Below are 21383 nucleotides of genomic sequence, written 5' to 3'. Positions count from 1 at the left end.
CACACCTGGCCCCAGGTAGGGTAGGATCCTAAGCTCTTTCAGGCATAGGGCCAAGAAACGTGGTCTGGGTGAGGTGGGCTTCAAGGACCATTCCTCCTCCCCCCTCCACCCCATGCCAGCCACGCCAGAAGTGGGGCCAGGGTGGTGGTCCCCCGGGAGTGTGGCGAGGAGCCCCCGGCGTAGCGGCAGGGGAGCCGAGGGAAGGAGCGCAGAGGTGGGCAGGTGACTGGGTCGGTAGGAGCGGTGGGTAGGGTGGTAGTGGACTGTTAACCTGCTGAGTGGGCGGAGAGGCTGTGGCAACCTCTGGTGGTGACAAGGGAGGTGCTGGGTGCAGAGGTGGGGATGGGCGAGTCACGGTCAAGGCTGAGGCTGGGCAGTGCAGGTACACAGGATGGGGGGTGCTGGCGGTGGGCAGTTTATTCCACGGCATGCAGACACTGACCCACACACTCAAGGAGCTTAAAAATACATTGAACCACGAGGTGTCCATTCCCCCGTCTCCCCCGAGACACAGAAAAACGCTTGGCTGATCCAAGAGCCTCCACCCTGGAACAAGGCAGCAGTGTGGGCCTGGGGGTGGGGTGGGGTGGGGGCAGCGTCCTTTCTCTCCAGAGGAAAAGCGCAGAGGCAGGGCCGAGGGCCCAGGCAGGGAGGCTCCACTCTCACGGCGATTGGCAGTGGGTGCGCCAATCAGGGTCCTTCCCAGTCCCTCCCCTGAAGGCCTGGCCCGTCCAGCTGTGGGCCCCAGCTCTCGGGAGGCGCGGGAGCAAGTGCCACTGGGCGGGCTGGGCGGGGTGGGCAGGCCGCGCCCTGGGGTCCCGGGCGCCTGGGGCTCAGTCCCGGGCCTCGTCCAAACGCCACTTGAGAGCGTGGTCCTTGTGCGCATCAGGGAGGATCTGGTTGCGCATCCCCCCCAGAAGGCTGGACGTGGCCTCTGTGGCTAGGATGAGGGGCTTCACCACCGTTGGGGGCAGCTGGCGGATCACGCCCCCCACAGCGCCTGTCAGCCCCTTCTGTTCATGGCCCCGAGACGCCACCTCGCAGATGGTCTGAGCTGTGTCCAGGATGCCCTGCGGAGGTTGGAGGTCAGTGCCGGGGTCTCTGCGGGAGGGCCGGGGCGGGGGGGAGGATGGGGAAGGAATGGGAGCAGGGCTGGGCCTCGTTACCTCTCGAACTGTGTCGTAGGCCTTGGCCACGCCCTCCCGAAGGTCGGCCGGCTGCTGGCCCTTCCGCAGCCTTCGCACAGAGCGCTTGTCCTGCAGGGAGCGCGAGATGGGCGCTGCCGGGGACAGGATGTCATACACCGTCTCGGCTGTGGCCTGGGGGAGCACGGCGGGCACCAGATGAGGAGAGGGGGCCTAAGCACCTACGACCGGGTGGGAGCCCACCCCCCCAAACCCTGCGTTCCCCGCATCCATGCTTCACTGTGCTGCTCCTGGGGTCCTGCCAAGCTCCCACCACCCAGGCCAGGGGGCTGCAGGTGGACTGCATGCCTCCTGAGGGGACTCTTCTAATGTCCTCTGGACCCACCCCTCTCCTGTTGACCACCACACCCGGCACCCTGCCCGCCTGTGGGTGCCACAGATGCAGCCCGAGCTCAGCACACGACCTTCCTCCTCCTGCTCCTTGCCAGCTCCAGGGGCGGCCCTGGCGGAAGCCTGGGTTCCCCTGACCCATCCCCACAGATCACTAAGCCATCACTGAGTGTGACCCTCTGCCCGCTGGTTCCTCTGTTCTCTCGCCCCCAGTGTCACTCCCTCCCCCCCAACCTCCTCACCTGGCTGTCCTACACCCCAGCTAATGCCTTGGGGGTGGCCCTCAGATGCCTGCTGATCCCTCCAGCCTCCTCTCTAGAGACCCTGCCCCCACCCCCCAGTGCATCTGCAAGCTCACTCCTCACCTCCGAGGACTGGCCACAAACGCCTTCGCCTCCTAGGACTGACCACAAACACCTGCCTGTCGGCCCCCTCTGCTCCAGAACCCAGGGCACTCAACTGCAACTGCTCACAGGATAACCCCTGCCTTCCCGTCTGGGCCTGGCGAAGCGTGAGGTCTGACTGAACCAGGGCCAGTCTCTGGGCCTGTTTCTTTGTCGGTAAACAGAGCCAGCCCCCTTCCCTCCCCTTCAGGACACAGCCATGACCAGAGACCCAGTGGGCTCTAAAGCCTGGGGGCACTCACCCTCCCACATGGGAGCCACGGTGGGCCCCAAGCCAGTCAGTCGGCCTCTTTTCTCCGTGACTGTTCCTCGAAAGATACCACATTCCCAGGTGGCCTACCCTCGGTAGAGCTTTGGGGATGGAACTGGGCCCCTGCATGGCCTGGACGCTGGGGGCCCACTCACCTGGATAGCCTGCACCAGCCGGTTGCTGAGTTCTAAGGCGGCTGAAGCTGTGGATGAGCCGAAGGAGGCAGCCCCCCGCTGCAGCCCCCGCATGAGGCGCCCATCCTTCCTGTACTGCTCGATGGGCAGCCACAGCAGGTCCCGGAACCCTTGGACTGGGGGACGGGGTGGTCAGAGATGCCCAAGGCTGCCCCCACCTACCCTGCTGTGGGAACTCTTCCACCTATTCCCAGTAGCGGCTTCTAGGCTGCCCAAGAGTATGGCATTTTCAAGAGCCCCCAAAGTCAGATACTCACAGAGCTGGACAACAGAGTGCATGGGGCCCACGCCCCCCAGCAAGCCAGGCAACTGGTTCTTTCGGATGTCCTGCAGCCACTCGTTGAGAGCATAGCCCAGCACCTTGTCCACACCCAGGAGCCTAGGAAGGGGAGAGAAGAGGAGGGTGGGGTGGGGCAGAGCCACACGCTGAGGGGTCACAGGGCCAGGAGGACCCAAGGCACCCCAACACTCCCCACGGCTCCACCCAGCCCCCTACGGAGGGATTGACTGTGGCCATTTCACAGAGCAAAACTGAGGTCCCAGAGGGGTGATGTCTTGGCCAAGGCCACAGCCAGGAACAGAGAAAGGGCCCTGAGAGAGGCCTGGAGGCTCACCCATGCCGGCAACACAGGCGCTTTAGCTTCAGCTCGGAGCAGTTGAGCTGGGCCAGGCCTATGAGGAGGCCTGCGAAAGTGCCCTGGGGAGGGAGGAGGGGTTGGAGTTTACGTGATGGGACCCAGGGACCCGGCCAGCTCACAGGAGCCACTAGAGGCTGACGGTAGCCGACGGTGCCTGGACACAGCCCTGGCCCCCTGGCCTCCAAAGAGCGGGCCACACCTGGGCAGAATGGGGACCTGACAGCCCGCTTACCACCTGGTCCATGGTGACGTGCTTGCCGTGGTAATCCAGCCAGATGGGCACCTCGGACGTGAAGCGGAACTCCCTGGGTGGGGAGTGGGGAAAGGGGTCCTGTGGTCACTGGCCTGATCCCTGCAGCCTGGCCCGGGGCCCCCAGCCCAAGGCCCTACCTGAAGTAGATGGGCTGCTGCTCAGCAGGGGAGGCGCCGTGTCTACCGCCTGCGGCCTCCTGGGAGCTGGTGGTCTCCACACCCTCGGGTTGCCCTTCCTGGGGGCCGCCGGGCTGGACTGGGGTCTCAGGGTGAGCTGGAGGAGAGGCGGGGGACAGACCAGGGATGGGCCCAGGCATGGCTGTGAGGCAGGAGGCCCGGACCCTCCCCTCCCTGCCCAGCTGCTCACCTTCAGCGGAGGTCTCCGCCGGGACCACAGGGTTGATGCTGGCCGCCAGGCTGGTGAAGAAATCCCTGAGGAAGAGTAGAGCATCCTGCCGGGGGAGGGAGCAGGTCAGCTTCAGAGGCCCGGAGGCAGTGGGCTCACCTCAGGCTCTGCCCCCACGCAGCCCACTCACCTGATCCACGTTGAGCCGCAGGGGCAGCAGTGAGACGCGGAGACAGCACTCGGGCCCACCCAGGTTGGTCACGGGGGCCACGTGCAGCGCTTTGATCTTGAGCTGAAGGCAGAGGGTGAGCTCAGGCCCCCGGCCCCCACTGCTCCCCCAGTTGGTCCTGCACATGCTGTTCCCTCAGCTAAGCCCGCCTGGGCCCCGCCCCCCTCCCAGGCTCACAGACACCCGGGGTCTGTATGTGTACATGCATGTGTGTGCGCGCGAGCATGCGTGTGCCCTGCTCAGGGTGGACCGTGCGGAAGGCCTGTACCATGTTGGAGTGGGTGCGCCGTGGCATCCGCTCACTCGTGTGTAAATACAGGAATTTGTTGATCTGGGAGGAGGCCAGCCGGTCTCGGACCTCGAGCTCCTGCACGATGAACACCTGGCGGGACAGCGGCTGCTCCTCGGGCTCCTCGCCGGGGGCTACGGGGCCTGGCTCTGCCGGGTACACCTCATGCTGGAAGCTTACCTGCGGGGCGGACGGAGGCCTGAGCGGCAGGCAGGGCTGCACAGCGAAGGGGGCTCACCCCAGGCCCCTCCTCTCCCAGCCCAATCTCAGTCCTACAGCGGCTGCCACCTGGACGCCTCCACACAGCTGTGCCACAGGCACTTCAGACGCCCCACGGCCACGATGAACCCTGACTGCCTCCCGAGAATCCACCTGCCCCCGATCTCCCAGCCTTCCCGCCACCCGAGTGGCACCTGTGCCCCTATGACCCTAAGTGCAAACGTTGGTTCGGTCCTCCCGCTGCAATCTCTCTATCACCACAGCTGTCAGTTTTGCTTCCCGAGAACATCTCTCCAGTCCCACCGCACTTCTGTCACCGCCACAGCTGCACCTGGTCTCGGAGCTGCCGTCACCCATCCCCTGCCCGGCCCCTCTGCTCGTCCCCTCCAGCCCCTCTCCACCCACCCAGAGGGATCTTTGTAAAGCGTTTGCCCACCCACCTGGCGCCCTGCAAACTCCTCACTGTGGCCTGGCGAGGCCGTGCTTCCCCTTCCAAAGCCCGCTTTCGGCCCTTGCCCTTGACCTGGAGTACACTGGCCTCTCTCCTGCCCCTGACAGGTCAAAGCCTCCCTCACCGGCGGGTTCTCGCCCCAGCCTTGTCTCCCCCTCACCCGGCGCTGGCACTGGCTCCCCGGCCCGTCGGGTGTCCGAGGAGCCCCGGCCACCACTCTGAAGCACATCCCCGAGTCCTCTCAGCACAAGCGCCCTTACCAGCTCAGGGAGTGGGTCTGTGTGGGCTCACTCTCAGTAAGCGGCACTTGACCTGCACAATTTCTCAGGTCAGCCCGGCCTGCTCTCTCCCTCACGCACATTCAGTCCAGCAGCCCAGCCCGTGGTTCTTTCCACCGTCCCTCTAGTAAAAACCAAAACCATCCGTGGTCTACAGGGCCTTACGCGGCCTGGTCTGGGTTGGATCTCTGGCCTCGCCTCCTACTGCCCTCCTCCCTCCTCAGCTGCAGTCTCGCTGGCCTCCTTGCTGCTCCCGGGACACGCGAGGGATGCTCCCAACTTGCGGCCTTCACGCTGTGCCCTCTGCCTGAAAACCTCTCCCTGGCTCACTGTGGCCTCACATCTTTGTGCAAAACGGCACATTTTCACGAGGGCTTTCCGGCCCTCCCCAGCACTCCCTGTGCCCCCTCTGTTTACGTTCCCTGAGTGTTTATCACATCTGAGCGTCTGTATATATATAGTCTTACTGGGCTCCCTCCACTATGATACAAGGGACAGGAAGGCAGGGTTTCTGTCTGCTTTGCTCATCACTACATCCAGCATCTGGCACAGCATGGCAGCAGCTGACCTAGTACAGGAGCAGGGGCCCGCAGGAGTTCCCGTGGAGTGAGCGCTAGCTGAGCAGCAGGGACACGAGGGCCTGTCCCGGTGCCCCACCCCGGCTGGCCTCACCTTGCTGAGCTGGATCTCCATGAGGACGTGGTGCTGCCTGCCACTGCCCCCCTGCGCACGCCAGGAGTTCTGGGGCCGGTTGGGGCCGGAGCAGCGAGAAGGGGAGCTCCTGGGGCCTGTGAGGCCTGCTCTTGCCCTGGGAAGAGGAACAAGGGACACGCTGACTCAGGGGAAGCCCCTTTCCTCATTCCCTCCCATCACAGCAGGACTTTCAGCCTGGGGCAAGAGACCCTCTCCTGGGAGGTAGGCGGGGCAAGGGAAGAGGAAGAGTTAATAAGGCCAGAAGGTGAGGATCTGGCTCAAGGTTACCAGCTGCTGAGGGTCAGAACTGGACCCCAGCCCGGGCCTCATCTCCTGGGGGCCCCACTGCCACAGCTGCCACCTGAGCCCTCTCCTTCTCACCTGTGTCCGGGATGGGGGCCAAAGTCTCGGCCCCCATAGAGGTGCCAGACGAGGGAGACCTCACGCAGCACCACACGACTGCTGGGCACTGGGAAGTGGGCAGGTGCCCGCAGCAGGTCTGTGCTGCCCAGCGGCTGTGAGAAGTGCCCGTCCTGCACTATGATGGGGTCTGGATGCAGCTGTGTCACCACAGGCTCCCCATCTTGGGGCTGCAGGAAGGAGGCCAAGTGAACATATAGGCCACAGAAGCTTTCCCCAGTCCAGGCCACCTGTTTATCCCTCATCCTCGCATCTCTCTCCCTTTTTTCACAAAAGATGATTCTCACGGGCAATTATCCTGAGGAGCCTGAGTGCCCCTTGCTCCTGTCGGCCCTGTCAGGTCTGGCTTGCGTGTGACAGTGAGTCTGGACGTCATTCCCACTGGCACTTGGGGGCCAGGAGGCCAGCACCGTTGCAGCCAGGTGGTTCTCCTCATTCTCCCGCTACCTGCCCTGCTCCTATCCCTCCCTACTCATATTTATTTATTTATTTATTTTGCGGTACGCGGGCCTCTCACTGCTGCGGCCTCTCCCGTTGCGGAGCACAGGCTCCGGACGCGCAGGCCCAGCAGCCATGGCTCACGGGCCCAGCCGCTCCGCGGCATGTGGTATCCTCCCGGACCGGGGCATGAACCCGTGTCCCCTGCATCGGCAGGTGGACTCTCAACCACTGCGCCACCAGGGGAGCCCTCTCCCTACTCTTGAATGTCCCAGTCCCTCTGCCCAGGACTCCATGCCTTGTCACTTCCTCTGGGAATCCGTCAACTCCTTCAAAGCCCAGAGTGAGGGCTGCCTCCCCAGGGACCCAACCCCACTTCCCCACTGATACTGACCACCTCCTGCCTCTCTCACAGTGGGAGCTCTAGAAGGGCCTAGAACTGAGCCACCCTCTTCCAGGCCCCTGCCCAGCCTGCCCACCACACACCAATATGCCCAGGCCAGGAGCGTCAAGGATGCAAAACTCATCACTGTCCAGAGTGTCTCCATCCCCCTCCTCTTCCTTCTCCTCTTCTTTGGCCTCTGAGTGGGACCCCAAGCTGCCAGTGGGGGCCCCAACCAGGGGCGAGGGGGGCTGGGCCCCACTCCGTTCACCTGGGAATAGGTAGACTGACACTGGAGAGGCCTGAAAGAAGGGGCTCCCTGTGGGGGAGAAAGAGGCTGGCTTAGGGCGATGCCCGATGTGGGTGTCTGATTGTGTCTGCTGGCCGCAAAGCAGCCTGAGCCCACCTGAAGCCTGGGCCAGCTCCCGCAGGCTGCGCTCCGTGTCCAGGAGGGCGTCGGTCAGGTCCCGCTGGTTGATGAGGGCTGTCTCCACTGGGGGGCATGAGGGCAGGGAGGCAGGGCTCTCCGAGAGCTGCGCCAGGCAGGGGAGGACTGGTGAATGCGTGTCAGGAGGGAGGGGGGCCCCAGGGCTCCCCCATCACCAGGTCCCTGGCGGCCATGGCGGGGAGGGGGCTGGGCAGGGCTCTGGTGGCCTGTACGGCCAGGCCTCACCTGTACCTTCTGACCAGCGATCTCCGTGGGGCTGGGGGGCCGGGGAGGGGGGTGCAGGTCGCCCTCACTCATCACATACTGGAGCAGGTTGACCAGCAGGGCGCAGGAGTCAGCACAGCTATGCACGTGCATCACATTGTTGGAGCAGCGCAGCTCGAAGAGTGGCTGGCTCTGCGGGGTTGGGGGCGGGTATCAGCCTGGGTTCTAGCCCCACCAGACTTAGACAGGACTGGGCCAGGTCTCCCCTGGGGCGGTCAGCCTGGGGCGGTCAGCCAACTACCCTTTGAACACATGGGCAAACTGAGCCTAGAGAGTAAAAGGGGCTTCGCCCAGGGCTGCCTGAGGAAGCAAGAGTGCACTCCCGCGTGAGGGACTCTGAGCGCCGTCTCCAGTGAGGCGGGGCCTGGGATCTCCCTTTTACAGATAAGGACACTGGAGACCCAGAAAGGCTGACTCCTGAGGCCCTGCTTTTTCGTGGCTACAGCTGCCCTCTGCTGGCAGGGTTCATAGGGAGGGATGTCCACCAAAGGTCTGGCCCTTCCCAGGAGGGCCAATAACCACAGGGAAGGGCTGTCAGTGACTGGGACCTGAGCCCGGGCCCAGGGAGCAGAAACAAAGAGACAGTGCGTGGGGAAAAGTGATCCCCCAAAGGCTCCCTTGCCCCGGTCCCTGCTCTGGCTCTGGGGGACCCTGGGCAACAGCCACACTCACCAGTTTGTCCTCAGTGCTCCCCTTCCAGGTTTTGATCACGAGCTCCAGAAGGTCGACGTCCAAGACACAGACATAATCTGAGGCAGAGGCAGGAGAGGCTCCCGTTGCCTCCTCCTACCCAGGCCCCGGCCCCGCTGCGAGAATCTAGGGTTTGTCTGGGTGCAGCCCTTGTGTGCGTGCACGTGTGTGTGGGCGCTGAGGACCTGGCCAGCAGCTGGGTGAGGACAGCGGGCTGCTCTGGGTATGGCCGGGGGCCACAGCCCCTCAGACGGGAGGGAGCCCAGTCCAGGCCCTGCCCACCTCGCCGCAGATCCAGGGTCTCCATGTCACACTTGTCGGACAGGTACAAGGCGGAGTCGTCGAGGATGAACCTGGGGGGGAACGGGGCTGAGAAGGGCCGGGAGCCACTGCAGGCGGCAGCTCCGAAGGAGCTGGCAGGGGTGGGGCTCGCTCATAGAGACGGGCAGCGGGGGCACCAACAGGGGGTCCCAAGCCCACAAGAGAAGACTAGTGCTGGGTCTTCTCTGGCCTCGGTGCTCTTGTCTGTACGGTGGGGAGACTGCGCCACAGGCCCAGACAACAGGCGCTCGAGGCAGCCGGGCAGCATTTCTCTTTCTCCAAAAACTTCCAGCTTCTCCACCTCACCTGGGCCTCATAGCAGCCCCGGGAGGGAAATGTCCTGTTTTCCCCCTACAGCCTGCATTGTTCTTTTAAAATAAGTCCTTATTTTAATGGCAACCTAACATAAGCTCCTTTCAAATATTTAAAAAATATAGTTAATCCCGAATTCTGACAAAAGCACCTTATACGGTCAGCCCTCCATATCTGCAGGTTCTGCTTCTGAGGATTCAACCAACCGCGGATCAAAGTATTTTTTTAAAAATCCAGAAAGTTCCCAAAAGCAAAACTTGAATTTGTCATGCGCTGGTAACTACTTACATCGCAATACATTGTGTTGGGTATTATTAAGCGATCTAGAGACGATTTGAAGTACATGGGAGGGACTTCCCTGCTGGCGCAGTGGTTAAGAATCCGCCCGCCAATGCAGTGAACACGGGTCCAGGAAGATCCCACATGCTGCGGAGCAACTAAGCCTGTGTGCCACAACTACTGAGCCTACACTCTAGAGCCCGTGAGCCACAGCTACTGAGCCCACGTGCCACAACTAATGAAGCCCGTGCGCCTAGAGCCCGTGCTCCGCAACAAGAGAAGCCACTGCAATGAGAAGGGCACCACAAAGAGTAGCCCCCTGCTCGCCACAACCAGAGAAAGCCCGCGTACAGCAACGAAGACCCAACGCAGCCAAAAATAAATAAATTAAATAAATTAATTAAAAATATATACATATGGGAGGATGTGCATGGGTTATATGCAAATATTGCACCCTTTTATATGTGACTTGAGCGCCCCTGGATTTTGGTATCCACGAGGGGTCCTGGAACCAATCCCCTGTGGGATACCAAGGGACAGCTATACATCTCCACCCTGTCTTTTCTATGAAGCCACACGGAGATGCATACAAACACACCCCCAAAAATCTTAAAAAAGAAAAGAAAAAAAAATATAGTTTTATATCTATATACAAATATTGTACTATGGCATTTCCCCATATTTGTCAATGTTATTCTTAAATTTGACTTTAATGGTTGAGTGGGCCATGTTTACTGACTGAGGTCATAATTTGGGGGCATTTAAGTTGTTTACAAGTTTTGACTATTTTGAATTATACTACAGAGGCCTTATATTCTACCTTTCTTATCTTTCTAGCCTAAGGACAACCACCAGAAGTGAGGTGATCAGGTCAGAGAGCTCAAACACCTTTAAGGCTCTGATTTGAAAGTCTGACTGACTCTGGGAAGGTGAAACCCAATCTTGTTCCCCAGGGAGGGATCACCTAAATGTCCAGAAAGGCTCAGACTGACCTGAGGATATACAGCAGGTACACAGGACCCTGGGGGAGTGGCAGCTGCAGCCAACTTGGGGTGGGATGGACGGGGAGCTCGGGTGGGGGAGCCGCATACCTGAGCAGGAAGGTAGAGGTGTCCATGACGATGTTGCTGGAGAGGGTGAAGGTCTCAGCAGTGACAAGGACACGTACAGGGAGGTAGAGGGGCCTGGAGGGGTGGGGCACATTTGGGTTGGGGCAGGCTCCTTACACAGGGGCCCCAGCCCCTGGCCCCCAGCCCCCTGAGCCGGGGTACCTGTAGTCCACGGCACAGGAGAACAGGTGTACATGTAGGATGGTAATGACCGTTGGAGGCAGGTAGCCCAGCACTGGGTCATCCAGGACATCTAAGAACTCCAACAGCTTTGGGGGCCAGAGTGAAAGGGACAGGGGAAGAGGGGGCCTCTTTCTTCCTCAAGCCCCCCAACCCCAGCACAGCTCTCCAGTTGCTGCCCATCAGCTGTCTGTCACACCCTTGCCCAGGGGCTCCACCCAGAAGTCGGCTCCAGTCCAAGGTCAGCTCTGGCCCAGCCCACGCCCCCCACGCGACCCTCCCTCACCTGGGAGTGCCAGCTCTGCTCCGGCAGGGCCATGTGGTGGCGCAGGGTGGCTCTGTGCAGCCGCAGTGTCACCAGGAACTCCTGGGGGCAGGGCACAGTCAGCATGGCGGCAGCCCAGCGTTCCAGGCACCAGGGAGGCAATGGCCCTGGCCAAACAGGTGGGCCAGAAGCAGGCGTGGCTGTACCTTGACGTTCCTGTGAGGGTCCAGTTGGATGCGCACCGCGGTGGACAGCATGTGGGGGCCCCGGCCCTGGCCTTTGCGGCCCACGCCTCCTTGCTCAGTCATCCCTTCCTCCGACGGGTAGATGGTTCGGGCCAGCTGGGCCGGAGGAGCAAAGGTGGGCAGCTCCAGGCGACTGGGCAGCAGGTAGTCATCCACAGCCGCTGAGGAGGCATCTGGTGAGCCCCCTGCCAAGCTGGCTGGTCACCCACTCCATCCAGGGCACATGTCCCTCCCGAAGGAGCACCCCTCCCCGTGTACCCTAGAGACCCCACGGCAACTGGCCGCCAGCCCTCACACCTCGGTGGTACAGTGTCGCCTGTTCAGCTTCCAGGCAGAAGTAGCCGAGTCCCGGCTGGCCTCGGTACTGGCAGACGCTGAAGATGGTGCCTTGCTCCACGTCCAGCACCAGCTCCCCGTGCGTGGCCTCCAGCCGCTTCCCGCACTCGTCCTGCAGGCAGCGTGTGGCTCAGCCTCACCAGCTACACTCAGCAGCCCCCACACCCTCAGGGCGGAGGGCGCCTCTTGGAGCCCGGGCCTGACTAGCGTCGGCTTCAGCCCCTACCCAGAGCGCGGGAGGTCCGGAGCAGCACCTTCTCTTTTGCCAGAGGGGAAGGGTCATCCCTGCCCTGTCTATCTCCGAGCATCAGATGGTGTCCATTCGGGCCCCTGGCATAGTACCGTACGTACAGCAGGTGCTAGTAAGTGGCTGACGGGGCGTGATGGGATGGGTTGGGGGGCATGGGTGGGTCAGTGGGTGGTGGGTGGGTGCTACTGGCTGGACAGGCCGCACTCGGCCCCCGGTGGGGCCTCTGTCTCCCACATTCCCCACTTGGAGCTGCTCACACCGGCCTTGTTCTCCTGCCAGTGGGGGCTCTGGAGTCAGGGGCTCACCTCCCCTGGGCTGTGCTCACCTTGGTCTCACAGTGGGCCGTGATCCGACCCTTCAGCACCGTCACCAGTGTAGAGAAGGTACTCTGGGAGTGAGGGCTCTGGGACTCAGGGGCAAGGCGCTGGGGGGTGCCTGATGCCCCCGCTGAGAAGTGGGTGTCCTCGTCGTCCGAGTCCGAGTCTGGGGGGAGATCAAGGAGCCGAGTGGGAAGGAGACCTGGGAGGGCGGCCCCAGCCCCAGGGCCCCACCAGGGCGCCCCTCCTACCCAGCTTGAAGGCAGACTTGCACATCTTGAAGCTGTCGTGCCAGAAGCCCGAGGCATCTGGGAAGCCAGAGGGGCGAGTGGCAGGCGCGGGGGTGGGAAGCAGGTCCGCGGGCTCCCACATGAGCAGGTCGTTGTTGATCCTGAAAGGGCAGTTGGACCACGGCGGTGAGGGAGGCCCGGCCCAGCCCCTTGCCACCCCCTGCCCTGCCCACGTCGCCACCTGTTGTAGAGGCTCTCGTAGACCTCCTTGCTGGGCAGGAAGACGTGGGCGCCGGGCAGGACCACTTCCACGCTGCAGCGGGACAGCGCCAGGGCCCGGCTCTGAAAGTTCCTCATTTCCTCAGGGTCTCCAGGAATCACCATCTAGGTGTGGGAGCAGGGAAGGGGATGCGAGAGATGTCAGGGCCTGCTGCTGGCCTTAGAATCTGACCCAGGTCTGCTTCCTGAACTCCTATCATTCATTCATTCATCCACATGAGCCCTTCTCTGCTGGGATGTATGACAGCCATCTTGTCTGAGGCGCTGACTGCATGCAAACCCTGCTCCAAGGGCCTCGTTCAGGTTAACCCCTTTATCCTCACGACAGGCCCATGAGACAGGTCATTATACCCACTTTCCAGATGAGGAAACTCATCTGTAGGTAACTCTCCAAGAGGTTAGACAACTTCCCTAGATGACACAGCCACTGAGTGGCAGAGGCTGGATTCGAACCCAGGTCGTTTGGCCCAGAGGCCAGGCCCCTAACTACCTCTCACTCAACCCTCATCACCTTCAGAGAAGAGGATCCTGAGGCCCAAATGCACCCTGCTGATAAATGGCTGATGGGACAGGTCATGATCTTCCCCATCGAGGGCCCGTGTCCCCCAGGCGCTGCCCTCACTCTTGGGCCCCCTGAGACTCCCCACTGACCAGAGACAATGGAAGAAATGAAATTCTCACTGGTGCTGGTTCACATTTTCTGGTGCCCCATGTGGTCTTGTCCCCCTGACCCAGAGCCACCAAGTGGCTCCCGTGAGACTCAGAAGGCCTTGGACCTCACCTCTTCCGTCTCGTACATGGTCCTTTTGGAGGAGAAGGGGGAGGGCTCAGGCTCCCGAAGCTCGCACAGATTCTCGGCCGACAACTCCAGCTCCTCTCCCTTCTCCGGGGTCACTTCCCACTGTGCGCCGAGCTGGGGGTTCAGGGTCACCACTACCCTGCCAGGGCACAGGCCTGTCACTGGCCTGCAGGGCCCCCCAGCCCCTGGTCCCAAGTGGCCTCCCACTGCCCTCAGTAGCAAAGCCCTCCCATCCTGTCTGCTCCTCCCAGAGCCCCAACTTACTGGGGCAGGAAGTACTTGTGCCCAGGGCTCTTGGGATCCAGGGCTTTGGAGACCCGCAGGCAGGGGACAGGTGGCTTCTCTCCGTCTTCGTAGGTGACTGGACGGGATGGGGAGGGACGGGGGTTGTCACTGCCACCTTTCCCCGTTTCTTCCTCAAGGCCAGGTGGGTCAGTGGGAGCACCCCCATGACAGCTGTGTTTTATTGTGTACAGACCCGTGCCCTCCCTCGCGCCCACAGTCTGCAGCGGCCCAGGGATAAGCGGCCCACTCTGCCCGCTGCCCAGAGGAGCCCTGGGATACCCAATGCTGGTGCCTCACGAAGCAGATGAGGTCTGGACCAGGGTCTGCCCCCATCGTGACCCAGCCCCTTCCGTGGCCCCAAGCCCACCTCTCCTAGAGGCCTGAGCCCCCTGCCCAAGGGGTTGTCTCCTGGGGGGGCTCTTACCATGGAGGTCGGAGCAGGTGAGTTCCAGGCGGGTGGGGGCTGGGGGACCAGGCCCACTGCTCAGCTCTGACCGGAACTGGGGCTCAGTCAGCTCCAGGCGCAGCTGCTCGGTCCGCACGGCCCCGCCCACCCAGGGGTCCCGCTCAGGCCGCAGGTCAGCAATGGGGAAGCGCAGCTGCAGTGTGGCCCGGGGTGCCGAGAGCCGCACCACTGCATGCTGCTCAGCTGCTGGCGGGGGCTCTGTCTGTGGGAGGGGGGAGTCAGAGCTGCTGCTAGCCCCCCCGCCCCCACCCAACTGTGGCCGAGAGCCAGAGGGCCCACGGCCTGCTCTCCACCCTGGCTGCGCCTCTTACCAGCAGGCCAGCCGGCTGCTCGGGAGGGGGTGTGGTGGCCTGGTACAGCAGGGCAGCGAGCCGGTCCAGGGCCCCAAGCTCCACATCTGCCTGGAAGTCGGCCAGGTCCAGGGCCAGTTCTGAGTGACAATGGCAGGCAGTTGGGCGCCGGGGCCGGCTCTGAGGGTGAGGGTGCTCAGGTCAGCGAGGGCTGTGGGGTGGGTGAGGGCAGGATGGGCAGGGCTCCCCTTGAGCAAAAACAGAAAGGACACAGAGCCCCCCAAAGCTGTAAGGAGAAGAGCTTGGGTGAGGAACCCAGGGGACCTTCACCGCCTGCTCGGGGCAGACAACCATGCCCGTTTAACGAGAACCACCCAATACTTACCACCTCCAGCCCTGGAGGCTGGCAGGGGTTTGCCAAGATGAGCCAGGAGAGGGGCTAAGAGAATGGCATGTATATGGCCCGGAAGTACTCGAGGGCTCCGGGATGGGGAGGTGTGCTCTGGTTTGAGCACAGGTACGGCGGGTGGAGGGTGGGAGCAGGGAGGCACCAGGGGAGGCTGGTGGGGGGCAATACACCGTGGGAAACAGCCAAGGGCCCCTGGGCCTGGAGCAGGGCGGGTTACCTTGGGCAGCCGGCGCAGGGTCTGCGTGTGGTGCAGGTGAGCACAAGGCTGAGCTGAGGCCTGGGACCGCAGGCTGCTGGGGAAGCTCAGGACCTGGGACGGGACAGGGAAGACGACAGGGTCAGGCCGAGCCCCCAAGCCCACCCTCACCTCTAGGCCCTGCCGTGCACACACTGGCTCTCAGCCCTCACCTCTGTGTACTCGGGCTCCGGAGTGCCCCTGGGCCACAGACACTCCAGCACCTCGAGCTGCCCGAAGTGCACTTCCGTGCTGGTAACCCGCCGGCCCCTGCTTGTCCTTAGCTCCCAGGAAAGCTGCACAGCGGCACCCGTTAGCCTACGGGAAGAAGCTGGGCATCAGAAGGTGGGCTTCAGGGGCTCAGGGAGTCCCCTCTAGTTCAGGCCCGCCTCGGGCTTGTACCGGACGTGGCTACAGGGACAGGCCCTCTGGAAGCGTGGTCGGAGATGGCAGAAGTCATGGGAGCCGAAGGACCCATCCTTGGTGGCATCGAACTCCGCAAAAAAGTGGGTGGTGAGGTCAGGTGGTCCGGAAGACGGGGCAGATGTCTGAAGCAAGGTCAGGGTCACACCCCCCAAGGTCATCTTCAGCAGCGAGTCGGGGCGCAGGGTGTTCGAGGGGGGTGCAGGGGCTGTCTTGCCTGAGAGGACAAAGGCTTCACCAGAGGCTCCCCAGAGCTCATAGGCATCCCAGGTAAAGTGACAGTCAGACAGTGGCCTAGGGGCCAGGAGAAGCCCTGGCCTAGCTGGATCGTGACTCTGGCCAGGGGCTTGGCCAGGCAGGGGTGACGTGAAGCCTTATTATGCCAGACACTGAGTCCAAGCTCAACTCAACCCGCTCAAGGAAGCTGGAAGAACTGGAGGTGACGAAGCACTTACTACCTGACACGTGCGATCTCTCAATAAACATCAGCTCAAACGTGCAGCCTGGCAGGGTCAGATCTCATCCCTTTTTTATGGAAGGGGAAACTGAGTTTAAGTGCTCGGCCCAAGGTCTCTAACTCCAAAACCCAGGTTCTGTCCATCGCACCGCCACCTCCCCTGAGCGTTCCCACGGAACCAAGTCACCAACGGTGGACCTCCAGGCAGCGCTGGAGGCCTCCCACATGCACGTAGCAAAGGTGACACCGGCACCAAGCCTTCTTCCAGCTCTTCCTGCCCCTGGAGAACTCACCGGTTGGGGGGCCCTGAGCAGAGAGCCGGCGGGAGGCCATGTTGCTGTGCACAGAGGCGCCCAGGTCTACATCGGAGAGGGAGAGCTCAGACAGGGCCGAGGCCACGCTGCTTGTGAGGCCCGCCATGGAGAAGAAGAGGTCTGTGGGCCAGGGGAAGGGGGTCAGAGGCAGCCGGGCTCGGCCCCCTGACTCCTGCGCCCACAGTAGACACCCCGCCCATTGCTGGCTCTGGCTCCACACCCACCAGTGCTCTCCAAGTTGACAAGGGGGTTCGAAAGGGGGTCTGAGCTGAGGGGCTCAGCTACGGTCCCCGCCTGCAGCTGCTGATTCAGATCCTGTTCAATCAGCCACAGATCGTCAGCACCTAGTGGGCGGCTCTTGTTCAGCTTGTCGACCAGGCCCTCGGGGTCTACGGGGGAGGACAACTCCTTGTGTCAGTCCAGTCTGGCCGGTGCCTTCCCAGCCATCCCACTCCCTGGACCGCCCAGAGGTCTCACCTGCAAGGCTCAGTGCGCCAAGCAGTTCCTGAAGCTGCTGGAGCTGCCGTGGGGTCAGGAGCAGGTGCAGGGAGCCCAGCTGCCCACACACCTCCAGCTGGGGGTGGAGGAAGCAACCATGGAGCCTACACCAGCCACTGCCGCCACCCACGTGCCCTCACCCTGAGGAGGTAGGACGCCGGTCGCCAGGCTAAGCTCTGCCACCAACTAGCTGTGTGACCCTGGCTCCAACTTGACCACTCTGAGCCTCAGTTTCTCCACTTGCCTAGAAGGCAGTAATTTCCCCCACTCAACGACCCCGCTCTGTCCCAGGGAAGATCAGCATTGCTGAGGAGGATTCTGAGATGGGGCATAATCCCTCCTCCCCAGGGGCCTGGAGACCCACCTTGGGGCCTGGGAAGGCCTCATTTTGCTTCAATTTCACCGTCAGCTCCAGGCACCCTGAGCAGCTGCCAATCTGCAAGGGAGGCTCTGGGGGTCCTTCCTGGGAGACAAGAAGACATGGGAGGGGAGGGATTGAAAAGATGCAGCCAAAGACGGTCAGAAGGGATGGAGAGGGGAAGATGGGTCAAGGGCCAGAGAGGACAGGGATTAGAAGGAGAAAGAGACGGTCCGGACCAGAGTCGGCCCACCTGTGGGCGGAGCTCCTCGAAGTGCAGGCGGACCCCCGCCAGCTGCAGCAGCTTGTGGAGGAAGGCAGGGGGCTGGTGCACGTCCACGGGCGGTGCCTGGCTTGGGTCTCGCACGGCCTCGTCGCAGTACTCTAGTCTGGGGAGTGTAGGATCAGCTCCTGCCCAGGCCGCCCTCTCCCCACACAGCATTCTGTTCTAGGAGTCTGGGGTTAGTGAAGTCTGGCCTGCGGAGCCGTCCCATCATAGCCAGGGCATCCTGGACCTCCGCGGCCATTGCTCCCCAGACCCTCAGCGTGTCACCTGACCCCGGGGGCCCAGCTACCCTAGGCCTCTACCACTTGGCCCCGGGATACCACTCCAGGCTCACAACACAGTTCGCCGCCCGCTGCCCTGGCCACAGCCCAGGCCCACCCAGACTTGCCCTGACACTTCCCAGGAGCCCAGGCTGGGGGTGCAGGTGGGGCCAGGGCCACTCAGCAGCCCCTCACGCCAGCGCCCCCGCTCAGCCCGCCCCTACCTTTGCACGTGGGCTTCCACCGCCACGCCACGCTCCCCAGCACCGGGCGGGTGCTCTACCCTCACGACAGTGTCCAGGAAGGTCACCTTGATCCTTCGCAGTACTGAGAGGTGGGGAGGGGTCTCAGGTCAGGCAGGCAGCAAGGGCCAGACAGAGCTTCCCTGTCAGGCGGCAGGGTGCTGTCTGAGGCCTTTGCCCTGCGGGCCACGGAGGGGCGACAGTGGCCGGGCGGGGCCTGCTCACCAGTCTCAATGGTCTGGGCAAACATCTCCAGTCCTTCCAGGGGCTGTGGTGGCTCAGAGGGCTCGGGCAGCCCATCCCGCAGGCACTCCTGGGCCAGCTGCATGCTTGTGGTCATGCACGAGGCCCAGCTCTGTGAGTCGGCAGCCCCCGGCCCTGCAGGTAGGAAGAAGGTCTCAGGGCCGGCAGGCCCAGTCAGCTCCTGGGTGTCCAGGCCCACTCGCACCGCCTTCTCCTGCACCCGCACCCCCACCCCTACCCCTGCCCCAGCTTTGCTCTGTCCTCACCCGGGCCCTGGCGGGGCTGTAAGGTGAGCTGGAGGCCTGACACGTGCACGGTGCAGTGGTCGGTGAGCAGCGCGGCCCAGGGCACGGCCACCTCGATAGAGCCCACGAAGCCTTCCACCAGCTCCAGTGGCGACTCCATGGACTCCAGCACCTCATTCACAGACTGGGAGCAGGCAGGAGACAAAGCCAGCTCAGGGAAGCCCCAAACCTAGCTGTCTCGCTGGCTGCTGCACTCCTTGCCCGGCTGTTCCACCTCGGAGAGCACCCTCACTCCCCCTGTCCGTCCACATGCTATCTACAAGATCCTACCTTTGCTCAACTGATCCCTACTCTTGGCTCAACTGATCCCTACTCTTGGCCCGCCCTATTACCGTACAGTCCAACGTGCCCAGTCTTTCAAACCAGAGGAGGGCAGAGCTGAAGGACAAAGAGGAGGGAGCCAGGCAGAGGGGATGGAAGGCAGGATTTCAGGCATGGGCACAGCACATGCAAAGGCCTGGCAGAGAGAGCAGCAGCCCACATTTACCTGGGCGAGCGTGGATTAAGGGGAGTGTCCAGGAGAGGCAGGCAGGGGGCTGACCTGAGCTGGAGGGGGCCCCCCAACTCCAAACACTTGGGGTAGCTGTACTCTCTCCGAGGCACAAGGTTAGAGCCCCTGGTGACAAATAGGGGAGCAGCCCCCCCACCAGTCTGGAAGCTCCCTGAGGGCAGGAGCCCACCTGCCTTCTCTGTGTGACTCCAGGTGCTCTGTGTGGTGCCACCCAGAGAGGGCCTCAGTGAACACCTGTTGGATCCGCGAATGAAATACGCAGCAGAGTTAGAGGGCCCACAGACATCGCGTGCAAATTCCTCACCTACAGATCCACAGATGGGGAAACTTGAGGCCTAAAGAGAAGGGACTAGCCTAGTCACCCAGTGTACTATGGGAACTGAGACTGAGACCCAGGCACTTGGCTTCTTTGGGGGTCTGCAAGGGAGAGGCTGCAGGCGTGGCAGCCTGGAGAAGGGCGGGCATATTGGGAAAGCACTTGCATTCCACCAGGGCCCAACTCCTCCCTGGAGGCTGGGCAGGAAAGCAGCCTAGCTAGGAGCCAATTCAAATCCCCAACCAGAGGGCAGGGTGGGTGGAAGTATAGAAAGGCAGCCTAGAGGTCTGGGCCAGCCTAAAAGGCTGAAGTCAGAGGTCAGAAAAGGTCTCCCGCACTGGGATTCACAGGCAAGAGGTGCCACAAGTCTGGGCTCAGGGGTTTCCGCCTGCCCCACGTTTGCTCAGGAAGACCTGGTCTACCCTAAAGCCCAGTTTCTCCTGCCCAGACTGTATTGAGGCCAGGCACCCTGTCTGCTCCCCCAGAAAACTGCGAAGCCCCTGTCCCCATGCCCACCCCTGTTGCTCTGGACTGGAGGGTTGACCCAGTGCCAGCCCTGGTCTGGCGCCCCTAACTGGTGGCTCCTTTGCAACTTCCCAGGTCAGCTGAACCGTGAGACACAGCTCCTCACTGCCCCCAGCCGCAGGCCTCTGACCCAGAGCTTATTCCTCTTTGCTTCCCCAGCATCTCTCTCCTCTCTGCCTAAGGCCAGATCTCTCCACCTTTCCTCAAGGGCTTTCCTCTAGGTGGGGATGCTGATGCCCAAGCTCCTCCCCAAACACCCATTCAGTCCATCCCATTCTCCTAAAAGCAGGAAGTAGGCAGCGGTGGCAGTCACACAACGTGTTGATCAACAGGGGTGCTGACGCGGTTGTTGACATCCATATCCGGAGACGAACGCCACCCACCGAGCCAGGGTCGTGGGGTCAGGAGGTCAGGGCACCTTTCCCACAGGTGCCCAGAGCAGGGCCCTGGACCCCTGCCAGACTTCCCTAACCAGCTGTGTGCCCCAACTGTCACTTCCCTGGCCTGGTCCCACCAGAGCCCCCTAGTTTCCAAGGTTCCTCCTCACCCTCTCCTTAGCCCCTTGGCACCACGCTCAGCTCAGGCCCCCAATTTGATACACTAATTCTGGCATTCTCCAGACAAGTGACATCCTGCTCCCCAGCTTCAGTTTCTCCTCCTGTGAAGTAGAGGCAGGGGCCCCTTCTGTCCAGCTTCTGGCTCTGGAGGCGATCAGCTGACCCCTGGAAAGGGCCGGACGCCCAAGGCCTCTCCACTCCGGTGCCTGGTCCCCTAGTCCGACCCTTTCGCAGGGAGACTCAGGATGCTGCGCCCCCCAGTCCGACCCTTCCAGAGCTCGGGCCTGGATCCTCACCCAGATCTCCAGGTGTATATCCCGCAGGACAACGCTGCCCTTGTACAGATCGAGGCTGAGCTGGTCCAGGCTGAGGTGCTCCTGGAAGAAGTGACCCAAGTAGTGGTGCAGCAAGTAGCGGCAGACCCGCTCTTTCACACAGTTCGACCACGGCCATAGCCATCGTGACATCTCGGAGACTGCCGGGCCCGGGCCGCCTCCACTCGCCGGCCGCCGGCGTTCCCCGTCCGGTTGCGCTGTTCACTAGAGCCCCCGGCTCACCCCGCCGCTTCTCTTAGCGCCAGGCCGCACCCCCGGACGCCTGACCACGCCCCCACGCTCACTGCCATTGGTCACTGCAAAGGGCAAGGCCTACTGATTGGCCGCGGGGGCGGAGCCTTCAGGCGCGAAAAAGGGACTGGGCTCTCGGCAAGATATAGGGCTCCCAATATTAATTTACGCTTGCGTATAAATTCTGTGTGGGAGCACCTTTAACCTCTCTCCTACGGGCTCCGGGAAGGCTGTTGCTTGAGGTGCCAGCCCCTCTAAGGAATGCGCATGTGCTGAGTCGTCCGACTAGTACTTGAGGTAGTTGGCGAGGATTTAAAGGGACAGTGTCCCATTAAACTTCGTAAAAAGCTTTTCAGAGGCATATTTAGTGTGAGCCCAGTACGCATCTCTAGAAACGATTAAGTGAAAACATTTGCATTTTACAAAACGCTTAACCTTCCGCTATCTCATTCAACCCCCACAGCAACCTCTAAGGTGGAGATTATTGTCACCATT

At 62.2% G+C, this 21383-nt stretch overlaps 1 protein-coding gene across 4 annotated transcripts; it reads right to left on the bottom strand.

Moving 5' to 3' along the window:
• Positions 1-392: 392 nt before the first annotated feature.
• Positions 393-21134, bottom strand: ATG2A (autophagy related 2A). 4 transcript variants are annotated; one of them, XM_067748449.1, is made up of 41 exons: positions 20619-21133; positions 18375-18537; positions 18091-18243; positions 17848-17950; positions 17331-17466; positions 17084-17182; positions 16699-16795; positions 16446-16610; positions 16201-16341; positions 15430-15667; positions 15201-15345; positions 15010-15102; positions 14405-14563; positions 14052-14295; positions 13607-13703; positions 13325-13481; positions 12506-12648; positions 12286-12425; positions 12043-12200; positions 11429-11579; positions 11093-11316; positions 10908-10988; positions 10604-10710; positions 10424-10516; positions 8703-8773; positions 8403-8479; positions 7692-7862; positions 7425-7551; positions 7123-7337; positions 6160-6368; positions 5758-5893; positions 4117-4317; positions 3810-3911; positions 3641-3725; positions 3412-3547; positions 3254-3326; positions 2998-3080; positions 2641-2762; positions 2345-2499; positions 1167-1319; positions 393-1070 (listed from the first exon to the last, which is right to left on the bottom strand). In XM_067748449.1, the coding sequence occupies exons 1-41, from the start codon at positions 20787-20789 to the stop codon at positions 834-836; spliced, it is 5811 nt and encodes a 1936-aa protein (XP_067604550.1). In that variant the 5' UTR covers positions 20790-21133; the 3' UTR covers positions 393-833. The 4 variants fall into 4 exon arrangements, with proteins under 4 accessions (XP_067604550.1, XP_067604552.1, XP_067604553.1 ...); XM_067748451.1 differs by having other exon boundaries at positions 11093-11292; positions 20619-21132; XM_067748452.1 differs by lacking the exon at positions 20619-21133 and adding an exon at positions 19094-19146.
• Positions 21135-21383: the final 249 nt, after the last annotated feature.

The sequence above is a fragment of the Pseudorca crassidens genome, chromosome 9 (assembly GCF_039906515.1).
Source record: "Pseudorca crassidens isolate mPseCra1 chromosome 9, mPseCra1.hap1, whole genome shotgun sequence".
Lineage (NCBI taxonomy): Eukaryota > Metazoa > Chordata > Mammalia > Artiodactyla > Delphinidae > Pseudorca > Pseudorca crassidens.
This window is presented reverse-complemented; position numbering and strand designations above follow the sequence as displayed.